The 12,227-nt window shown below is 34.9% G+C and overlaps 1 protein-coding gene across 1 annotated transcript; it reads left to right on the forward strand.

Moving 5' to 3' along the window:
* Positions 1-5,807: 5,807 nt before the first annotated feature.
* LOC145901919 (uncharacterized) lies at positions 5,808-9,752 on the forward strand. Its single transcript, XM_082989736.1, has 5 exons — positions 5,808-5,960; positions 7,208-7,336; positions 7,567-7,671; positions 9,137-9,230; positions 9,333-9,752. Exons 1-5 carry the CDS (start codon positions 5,880-5,882, stop codon positions 9,740-9,742), a joined length of 819 nt encoding a protein of 272 aa, XP_082845862.1. The 5' UTR covers positions 5,808-5,879; the 3' UTR covers positions 9,743-9,752.
* The last annotated feature ends 2,475 nt before the right edge of the window (positions 9,753-12,227 follow it).

Genomic DNA, 12,227 nt, shown 5'->3' on the forward strand with positions numbered 1-12,227 from the left:
GTTAGTGAATAGTTTAGGTTAGCACAGTTACAGCATATGTGTATGTTTTAGTTAAGTAGATCAGAAGCAGCAGAGAAGAATACCAATCAAACTGTGCAGGTTGTTAAGACTTGATTGGCGCGATTAACATGTTGAAGTAAATCTAACTATTGTTGCAGTGGGCTTGTTCAATGAATCAAGCAAAACATTTAGTTGAGAAATTTGAAATCTCTACAATGACAAAGTTTATTACACTGTGGAAGAGGTCGTTTGGTATGACTTAGAAAGCAATAGAACTATATTGTCATTCAGTGTTCTTTTATGGGTCCTACAAAAAAGTTTATTGGGGTCAAATTTTTTCGTAGTGTATTTATTTGTATTTTTTCAGACATTTTAAAAAGTCGTCTAAATTGGGACAAAAGTACCAACACCCCTTATGTTATTTTACAAACTAAGGTGCTGGAATGTCAACATTCAAAAGACCGTAACATGGTAAAAAATCAAAGACGTCGTGTCTCAACTCCTGTACAGGTATATTTGACTTGTGGAAAATATTGTGATCCTCTTCTGTAATGCTTCCTTCTGTTTTTAGTTACAAGATCACCCAAATCCTTGCAAAAGGCATTTGTGTATTCAGGGAACAAAAAAAAGGAATTGTGGGGCAAATATTGTAATTCAGGAAATTTTAAAGTTCCCACAATTTCAGGTGTTTTTAATTAGTTGGAAATGAATTGTTAGATGTACAATTACTTTAACACAACAAATGTTTAGATGATTTCAAAGTGTATACCCAAAATGAAAAAAATTAGTGTTATTATAAAAGATTTGATACGAAACAATGACAAGCAGTTGATAAAGGAACAGACTTGCAGTGTTTGCTTCCCCAAGGAGGATGACCATACAGGTCATGTTTTAGGGGAAGTAAGTTGTAGTGGAAGATTTGTAAAATTGTTAATATATCTAACTCAGCTAAATAAACATGATCTTGTATTTATTAGGCTGCCGGATTCCTTCAACCTGTTAATCAGAAAATAATTACCAAAATAGATCAATTGATTACAGAAGGTGTAAGCAGTATCGAGGAAATTCTAAGAAGCCTAAAACATTATGTTGCCCATGAACTTTTTAAAAATGATACCCCACCATCTACTTCAAACAGGAGATTTTATCCAACGAAAAAGGACATTCAAAGTCATTATTACCGGGCATTTTGTAAACACAGATTTGCAAAAATTGATCAAACTAATGTCCAGTGCTTGGTGGATGAATGGGTGAAGTCAGGAGATGCCAATGACAATATATATTTCCGGCCATATATTGCAAACATGAAACCTGAAGTGATTGATGGAGAAACAGCACCAGTCATTAAATCTGAACAAACAATGCTGTTAATTCACCAGTTTGCTTGGCAACGTAGATTGCTTCTGCGTTATGGCCAAGAAATTTGTTTGATGGATGCTACCTACAAGACATCCAAATATGCACTTCCCCTATTTTTCGTCTGTGTGAAAACAAATGTTGGGTACCAAGTTGTGGCCAGCTTCATTACACAGAATGAGAGACAAATGGACATTGAAGAGGCACTGATAATATTAAAAGAATGGGCTCCTCAATGGCAACCATCATTTTTTATGGTTGATAAATGTGATGCTGAAATCCATGCCATTGAAAGTGTTTTTGCAGGTTCAATATCTTCATAAAATATGCATACCATATATGTCATTGTATTTTTTTATAGATGTCCGTGTCCTTATTTGCGATTTTCATCGTGAACAGGCATGGGAAAGATGGGTTAAAAAATCTGAAAATCAAGTAGGCCCAGACAAGGATGAAGTTTTATCATTTATGAGAGGAATTGCTAATGCTGAATGTGAGGAAAGCTGCGACAGAGCATTACATCTATTTCAGTCCAGTTCTGTATGGATAAACAATGTGAAACTGCAAAAATACTTCACAAATGTTTGGCTTAAAGAAAAAGAGGTAGATATATTTACAAAAGGTATATCATAGTGTCAGCTGCAGGTAATGAAATATTTTATGTAGCGATGGATGTGGCTCTATCGGGCAGACCAGTTAAAGGTTTTGATTCGCACCAACAATGGTGTCGAGAGACAAAACCGAGTTTTAAAAGAATGCCATGTGCGATTCAGGACAGATAAAACTTTGTCTGGCTTGATCACAATTCTGCACAAGGAATTCCTCCCTAATGCTTACGAGAAGTAAGTTACCTTACCTACAAACAATTACAGAATTTTTTTATATGTGAATGAAAATGGCAAATTAAATCCCATATCATAAAGATACAAGCAAGAAAACATGAGATCTTCTGGCGATTACAGAAGTTACAATACAGATGTTCCCAATTTTCTACGAAACCGCCCAAGGAAGTTGGTGAAACATTGCATTAAACGTATTATAGAGTCTGCAAACATTCAGGCAAGTTTAATATGTAAGAAAGAAGACCTGTTTACTGTGGTAAGCAGTTCATCTTCTGAAACATACACTGTGAAATTTGGCTCTAACAGTGATTTTCCAAATTGTACATGCCATGATTTTTTGCACAATTTTTTACCATGCAAGCATATGTTTGCAATATTTAATAAGTATGCAGATGTCGGATGGCATAGTCTGCCGGAATGGTACAGCAACTCTGTTCACATGGTTTTGGATCCTGCTGTTGTAAACAAATTGTCAGCTGAAACAGTTTCCAATTCTGGAGCTCAAACTGAAGAAATGATTTTTACCACTATGGACCAATCAGATTCCAACAAACCTGTAAACATTGAAGTACCGGAAAAAAACAGCAGTCACAAACAAAGTCATCAAAAGTTTATTGATGTGATAAAACATTTAATAGACCTTTCTTATGATGTCAATTCCCAAGTTTTGGACGAAGGCATTTCTGATGCCAATGCCATGGTGGCTAAGTTTTCTAAAGCATGTTCTTATGATTCTGGGTTTAGAATAACTCAGCCTGTTCCTCTTAAGTCTTTGAAAAGGAAGCGGAAATCACCATTCTCTGAAAAAGGTTCCTGTGATAAATTGCCTCGCAAGCGACCAAAAGCGAATCCATTTTCTTCTCGAGTCGGGCAGTTTGCAAATCTCATGCGACCACTGCATCAAGTGGCCACTTTGTTTCCTATGGTGAAGAAAAGTGTAAAACAAAGAACATCACAGACAGCAAAGGCCTGTAACAAAAATGAATCTTCTGATGAAGATTTTATGGATGGAGTGGAGAACATAAAACCAGTGGTGCAAAAAAACATCACAGCTCATATTACATCAAATAAACCTACGAGTAGGATTTTGAAAAACGGCCCTCATTCAATTTCTCTGTTAGAATTGAAATCACTGGATGATGCGTTGCCACCTGCTGAAGTTAGTGAACTTAAAAAGCATGACAGCAGATTTAATGTTGGTTGGCTTTACGATGAAGTCATTAACAGCTACTTATGGCAAATAACCAGCATGTACCAAGACACACTGTATGTTTGTTCTACTGTGGCTCAAACATTGCAGAGAAAGGCTTCAATTAAAAAAATTTGGGAAGGTGTAACGTTTAAGGGCAAAAAAACAATTTTTATACCATGGAATCCTTCCGGGTTTCATTGGGTTTTACTTGTCATTGACATCTCCAACCACAAAATGCTTTATATAGACCCTTTGACAATGCCTGATGTAGAAACTGACAACAATGTTCGAACTGCACAAGATATGGTGAATTATCTTTTAACAACCAAATTTGGTTGGAAAATTTCCACTTTGGAAACTCCACAGAGAACAAAACAGCCTGATGGATCAAGCTGTGGAGTTATGATCTGTATGTACGCTAAATGGCTGGCAACTGGAGAAAGTATCAAACAAATTGTTTGTACGCACAGCTACAGATCAGAAATGTTAAAAGTAATCGTTGGAAAGTGCCTTGATGGCACAAATGATAAAGAAACCTGCAAAGCATGTGAATCTGAAAACAATGACCCAATGAATACTCTTTGGGTTGAGTGCACTCGATGTGGACAGTGGTTTCACATCAAATGTGTTGGTTTATCACAGAAACGTGCAGAAAATGATAAACATTTTGTGTGCAAACTGTAAATCGATGTTTACATCATAATTGTTTATATTTGAAACTTTCTTTCTGGAGGTAACGGCCTAGTTGAACGCAAGTGTGGTCAACCAACCAAATAAGTCTAAAAAGGCTCAACGTTCTACACAGGGTTGAGTTTCTGATAAAAATAAAACTCCCCTAATGTATGAATGTGGTTGACCGTTAGGCCATTACTTTGTGATGTGCCTGAACGCTTTGTGTGGTTGCCGACTAGCTAGTATGGGGTAACCCAATGCTAGCTGAACGCTTACATAAGTGTGGCTTACCTTAACTGGCCAAAACCAAAACTCCACCTTTAAGCTTTTTTTATTTAGTGAGCATTTTTGTTCACAATTGCCGAGCATATGCAATTTTATACTAATACCCAGTTTCATATGGCTACTGGCGAGGCGTCTGGGTTGAATCAAAAATGCCAACGATCACAGAACAGGATGCCTCTTGGGCGTGATGGGAAATCCTGTGTTAACTTACAATAGCTGAAATCTAACAAGTTGATTTACAATTTGTTTTGTAGGTTGAGACTTGGGGAGTATTTCTCTTCATGAAGCACATGATTCCTTTTCGTATGTACAGCAAATGACCTGTTGTATTAAAATATTCGGTTTTAAACCTCAACCCATGGTAATCACAAGTAACCTTTCACTGGATCTGTGAGTACATTTTTGTTTCAGTTGAAATTACCGAAAATACTATTTTATGTATTGTCATAGTAACGCATCTGCACCTACTAACATATCTGTGCTGCTTTGACTTGTCACTGTGGAAATATGAAAATGTTTTAAAAAACCCAACTAAAGTAATCTAAATTATTTGCGAGTTTGCCATCTACCCTGCATTTAAAAAAGATAGCATGGCTTGTATTACCAGTTTTTTTCCTTCCTCAGGAGTGAAGCATGAACCGACAAGTTCATCCGAATTGTTGTTATCCTGCAATTGAAATAAAACAAACATTCCAATTTGTTTTTAAATAAACCAGTTGTAAACCTCGAATAACTTGTGCCTATTGAGTGTAGTATTTTGACCTTGGTATGCAGGCTTTGAAATAGCACGACGTTTGACCGTAATTAAACATTGACAAATGTAAAGGTTTTTTCCACAAGAACATACTTTTACAGAAAGTTAACAAATTAGCAGATGAAGCTAAAAGAAGCTGGAAACGGAATTGCTTTTAAAGTAATGGCTTTATATGAGATTAACCGTGTTTTCTTAAAAAATAAAACGGTTAACCGGATTCGTTCGTAAGTTTAATTTTAAGACATTACTTCTTCTACACATACAGCATTGCGTCCTCGGCGATTTTATGCAACAAAGCGAGTTATTGTTAAGACACTGCAAACCAGTTGCGCATAAAAATGTTAATTGCAGCATTTACCACATTTTTTTAATTTCTTTTTGACTTATTTAACTTCTTTACTGAACGATTAATTTTATTTACAAATATTCCAATGTGTTATGCAGCAAATACTGCCTAAAGTGCCCACACAGCGAAGTACAAACTCAGCTAGTAGAAATCATCAGCAGCACTGACGCACCGACGCACGACAATAGCCTTTGTGACCTCACAAACCAGGCTTACGTCGAATCTGCGCCCGACTTTCAGTTTAGGTGTAAGTGTGGTAACCGATAATAACCCATGTTTTAGCTAGTTGGTATTTTTTGTTCTGGTTGATGGGCTATTGCACCTAAATATCTACAATGGTTGTCTTATTTGTTTAGCTATTAATTAAGGAGACATAGACTTGTCTCAATCTATTAAGGAAACTTGTCTCAAACTGTTAAGGAAACATAGAGGATGGGTCGAAAAAAACAAACATCATCTCAGTTGGATCAAATTCGCTCAATTAAATTGAAGCAAGTGGTGAAAAATATACAGGTAAAATTAAACCATAGTATATTGCATAAAACACTATCTTCCAGTACTAGACCTACACAACCAAAAGGATTCTTTTTCAGCGAATATTATATGATGTTTGTTTATGGTCACACTGGCACTAACATGGTCAGACTTGGGTCAATGCCAGCAACGACGATATACTGAAAATAACGCACAACACAACGACCAATTCACAATTACACTTTTATGCATCAATTAGTTTTGTTAATTAAGAATTCGTTACATTAGCTAAGGAACTAAGAAAACTCGCACTAATTTGCAGAGCTAAGGAGCAGAAATTGTCTGAGGAAAATACATAAGGATTACAGAACTGGCCAAGGGCGTCTAAATAAAGTAGATAGAGTTATCCGAATTGGCCAATATTTATTGTATGTTGACAATCTTTAATGTAATGTATGAAAGTGCGGTTCTGTTGCTGACATGTCGTTAAAGGGCTTGATTCATGCCGATCGTTTTCAATTTTACTGTGTCTTGTTTTCACAAAAGAAAAACAAATATTAGAAGCATTTAGTGTTTTCAACCAACATTTTCTTGACTAAGAATTGGACATGTATAAAATTGAAAATAATCAACATGAATGAAGGCTGGTTTTATCATTTGGGGAATAAACGCTACAAAATTTACCTGTCAAGTAATGTATTTTTAAAAATTGTGGAAAAGCATTGATTATTTTGCTCTATCTATTTTCCTTAAATGCCGTTGGTCATTTTCATAAGCTCTATATATTTTCCTTAGATGCCCTTGACCAGTTCCATAAGCTCTATCTATTTTCCTTAGATGCCCTTGACCAGTTCCATAAGCTCTATCTATTTTCCTTATATGCCCTTGGTTATTTCCGTAAGCTCTATCTATTTTCCTTAGACGCCCTTGGTCAGTTCCATAAACTCTATCTATTTTCCTTCCGTTCCTTAGCTGTTCAAACTGTGATATGCAATTTCCCTTAAGTGACACCTGATTGAAAAGCGCGTAACCAAAGCAAATGTTTGGTTTCCTAGGCTAGCTAAATTTTTACCAGATTTAAAAAATCCGCCAATGAAAAGCAGATAACCCATTACCATGATAAAAACGTTCTAATCGTCCGCACAATTATCGATCACTAAAACAAAATCCTTCGTGCAAATAACAAACTTTCAAATCCGGTATTATTGTTGTACCCTTTTCTGCTTGGATTTTAATTCTGTTTTATGCTGGCAAATGTATCTTAAGTATGTTAATCTTTTTTGCAGATCAAGGTCAAATTGTCTTGTTCCAGAAATCTTTTTCCTAATATCATGATTGCAAAATTTACTCATGATGATCAAAAAATAAAATATGAAGTGGAACTTCTTTATAACACTGTGCAAACAGCTATAAAGGTAATCGCTCACAATGCTTACCTGATATCACTAACTTTGAATCAAATCATCTGCTCTGAAGAAAAAATTGCCTTTGTCACAACATTTATTTTTGATTGAAAGTTCAAAAAGGTCAAATTCAACAACATTATGTCTTGTACAAGATATTTGTATGTATATATCTTTATATATCTTTAGTTTAAAGTTGTCAATAGAATTTGTATCTAACATTCACATTTTACTTTGTTTAGACAAAAAACTTTGCAACTCAAACATCACATGATAAAGTGGATCCGTGGACACCTAGTGACATAAATTCCAACTTACTTGCTAAGGCCTCGGAAGAAAATAAACAGGTTTTTGATTATCTTGATTGTAAAACAGAGATTATGGCGGTAGGGCATTTTGGATGTCTGGTTAATTTTGTTTTTCTGGTTTGATGAACTAAAGCAAATGCACTTTATGTTATTAGAACTTGGGCAATAACTTACAGAAAATTCAAATTATTAGATGTACCATGTCAGCCACAGAAAATTGTAATTTCGGTTCGATGTTCAGTTCTCTTATCTTTTAAATTTAAGTACACAACAATAATACATTGTATTTTTGAAGTTACCTTTGCGTCTTGTTTTGTATTTGTTTATTCTGCTTATTGTCTTCTGAAGCACAGACCCAGAATCGCAAAAAAATTTTGCTGTTGCGAATTTGACGCGACGCAAGGCGGTCGCGCGAAAAAATGCATTGTTTACATAGGAGAAGGCACCATATTACACAGATATCGAATAGTTTCAAACATAGGAGAATCCACAAATTACATTATCTCAAAGGTCAAGACAAGGTTTTACATCACAAAAAATATGTCACTGTGACATCACAAACCAAAGGCTTATTTGTCCCTGATTATCGGAAGATCAAAGGGTGGAGCAGCATTTATTACCCTGTACTTCGACAAGACTGGGATGGTTTGTTTCTTTACTCCGTGACATTAAATGACGTCATTTTGGGTGTGATGTCATAACTTTAACCTCACCTTTGTGTTGATTTTAATTTGAGGATTCCAACATTACTAGTTACAACTATATTGCGAAAAGTACATTAGTGGTTGATTGTGGCGAATTAAATTTACCATTTATGACGCGAACTCGTAGGTCGTAGGCAATGCCACTGTCGGATAAAAAGTGGTACTATGACAAAATAACAGTGTTGTGTTGCATAATCAGCTAATTTGGTCGTTTTTTTCTTAGCGATCTTTGCCAGCCTCAAAATTCAATTACTTTTATCTGTTTCTGTGAGTGGACAAAACGACAATGCTAAATTGATGGTTTGTCTCTTTCGCGTTTTGAAAAGTTCATGTATCATGTCAGCAATCATAAATGCTTTACCAACAAGAACACCCTGTCCCAGTAACTGTTTTATTATTATAAAACTAAAAAAGACATAATAGGTCAAAACAGCTGCCATCTGTCTGCTGCTTAAATTGACATAAAAATTCGTTTATTGCACTTGTTCACTTATTGTGCCTTGAATGCAGCAAAGTTGATGCAAAACTATATTAAACCAGTGTTACTATGTTTCCATTCCTATGCATAAGGCTTGCTACCAGCACTCGCACGACCTCTATGACGTCACACAGAAATAATCTCGCTTTCAAATGATTTCATTCACAACGTTAAAATTGCAACTTTGATCAACTGTATCTCAGAAACCAGTTGCCCTACCAAGCTCCTTTTTTTGCCAAAAATTGACCATCTCTTAGTTTAATTATTAATATGCTTAATTTTTCTGAGTCACTTACACTTTAACTTGCCTAACTTTTTGCAGAAAGATAGGAAAATAAAAAAGCTTGAAGAAGAACTGCAAGGTTATAAGGATCTGTGTAAACTAGGAAAGGAACTGGCTGATCTGACTGATCAAGGTAATAAAATGTGGGGAATTTATCAAATGTGACGTCACTTTTTTTCTTAAATAGTTCCAACACAAAAACAAAGCCAATCAAAGCATGTTCTTTCATTCACAGGTGATGAGGAAAATTCTTCAAATTCTTCAAATTCTTCTAATTCTTCAAATACTTCAAATACTACTAATAATACTAATACTACTAATATTTCTAATACTACTAATACTGCAAATACTACAAATACTACTAATACTACTAATACTACTAATACTACTAATACTACTAATACTACTAATACTACTAACACTACTAATACTACTAATACTACTAATACTAGTAATACTACTAACACTACTAATACTACTAATACTACTAATACTAGTAATACTACTAATACTACTAATACTACTAATACTACTAATACTTCTAATACTACTAATACTTGTGATACTTCACATACTTTTGATAATTTTGATACTTGTGATACTTTTGATACTTCAGATGAAAACGAAATGACTTATTTATTTTGAAAATAAAGTTTGTCGCATTACTTATTTTGAAAATAAAATGCAAATTTACTTATTTTGAAAATAAAATGCAAATTTACTTATTTTGAAAATAAAATGCAAATTTACTTATTTTGAAAATAAACTGCAAACTCTTTTTATTTATTGCAGTCAATTTTTTTGTCTCAGGGCAATATATTTTTTGGTATCACAGTGCAAGTTTAGAAAAGATGAGGCCATGGGCTTTTGTAATCAGTCAGTAGTATTAGTAGAATTAAAGGAAAAGTGTTTCTGTATGAGTAAAAGGGGCACCAGGTTAACTGCAAATCAAACTAAATGGAACCAGCATGACAACAATACACGCTTGGATGATCGCATTGATGACATCACAAAGTGCAAGGAGACATTGGAAAGATGTTTGGATGAAACAGATGCAGGAAATAATGTAAGCAAATTTTTTGGCAAACATATTGCGACACTGTTTGTTTTATGCTTTCAATGAAGGCATTGAACAAGGAAAAGTTGGAAACTGAGCAAGCAAATTGTATTTTGGAAGTAAATAGACAAAAAATTTGTTGTGTTATGTTGGCAGGAGGTGGAAATCATCGACAAGATCAAGGAACAACTTTAGAAAAGGATTGCTGAATCTTTTGAGCAATTATGGTAAAAAAAATAATAAATTTATCAAGCCAAATAAAAAAATGTTCCTAAAAAGTTCATTTTGTATTAACATTGTGTGTGTAAACTGATGGTCTTAATTTTTTTATTTTGTGCTAACCGTGGTACTTTCTTGACGTAGACATAGTTACTCTTTAAATGGACACACAATAATAGGTGCTATGTTGAAATAATCAGCATGTAATACTGAAAACTAATTGTTTTTTATTAATATTGTGCAGCTTGTTGAGAGAGGCACGTCAGCAGTTGGCCAATGATCAGAGAGACAAGTTTGAAGCTCAAGGAATCGACCAACAATGTTACGGCTTCAATAATGAGTCATCTGGAATCTCATACAAACCAAATCCTACACATGTTCTCAAAGAGTAAGTCCATCAGTATTGCTCTTCATTGCATGGTTGCTATTAGCACTGATTTGCATAAACATGCAATCTTTGCACAGGTTTTCAAATATAACTAATAAGTTGAATATTCCATTAGAACAAATCTTGGATCTGGAAATAACTCCTTTATCGAATCAAGCCAGCCTATATTTACTGAAACTGGTTTCATGCAGCATTTTTCTACACAACTGCTATTGTCTTTATTTTTGTCTTAATTTTATAACCACCCTTTACATAGATGCTGTGTTTTTTGTGAGTAGAAGCACCACCCCAGAGTCTTGGCACCAGTTCTCTCAGTACAACAAGGACAGAGCAGAAGCAGAGATGAGAGCGAGTGTGACTCTGCGTGAGGCAATCGATGCCACTCTCGCACAAACCAAAAATGAATTGGAAGCCCAACGGACTGCAACCCAGTTCTCATACCGCAAACGACTTCATGAAATGGAGCAAGCTGAGAGGGAGCTTGTCTGGCAACAGACCAATGTAAGTGTTGTTTCTATTTGTACCAAGTGTAACTCCACAAAATAAAATAAACAACATATTTTCTGGTTTTCCACTAGCATGAGGACTACACAACAGTATTGCAGTACTGTATTAATTGATTAAAAGGTTTACGGCAAGAAAGCTAGCATGATTATTTTGCTTGTGACTTTTTCCACTTTGGTTGTGGAAGTTTTTTGTCTTTACAAGTTTTTATGCTCATATTAAGTAGAAATGTTAAAAAGTCGCAATCACAGTTATTTGTTTCAGACGAAAGAAGAAATTGCTGAGGTTGAGGCGGACATTAGAAATCTGGAACATGCAATCCGTGCCAAAGCTGCACCACTCAAGGTTGCTCACACCAGACTAGAGACAAGGACTTATCGACCAAATGTTGAACTATGCAGAGACAAGGTAACAATATTCTTCATGTTTGTAAAAATTATTCTCAACATAAATTTTATTACATGAGACACTTCCACCAGTTTTATTTAAAATCGAATCATGTTTATTTTTGCCAAGGTTTACAATGTAAACGAACTACGCATGCAACTGTTAAAATGAAATGAACATCCTAGAGGATATGAAAGTTTCCCGCTGGTTTATATAAAAAAAGTCACTGTTTTTTTGTGAAATTTACTTTTGTTTGGGATTTTTAAAGTTCCAATGGAGTTTAAAGTTCTGCTCTGATGTCCTGAGTTGATTTAAATGTGTCATATAATATTTAAAGCATTTTCAAACAATAGATTTCATTGCTTTACTGTTTGGTAACTTGATACAGAAGAAAGCGGGTACATGGTAATACTGACAAGTGGCTCAATATACAATTCCTATTTAGACATAGCATTACTTTAATGTGGAATTATTTGCAGCCACAATATGGTTTGACTGAAGAAGTTCACCAGATTGAAGGAAGTATTGCTTCACTGAAGGAGAAGCTTGCCCAGGCTCAGTAAGTTGTGACAATC

This window comes from Ascidia mentula, chromosome 5 (assembly GCF_947561715.1).
Source record: "Ascidia mentula chromosome 5, kaAscMent1.1, whole genome shotgun sequence".
Taxonomy (NCBI): domain Eukaryota; kingdom Metazoa; phylum Chordata; class Ascidiacea; order Phlebobranchia; family Ascidiidae; genus Ascidia; species Ascidia mentula.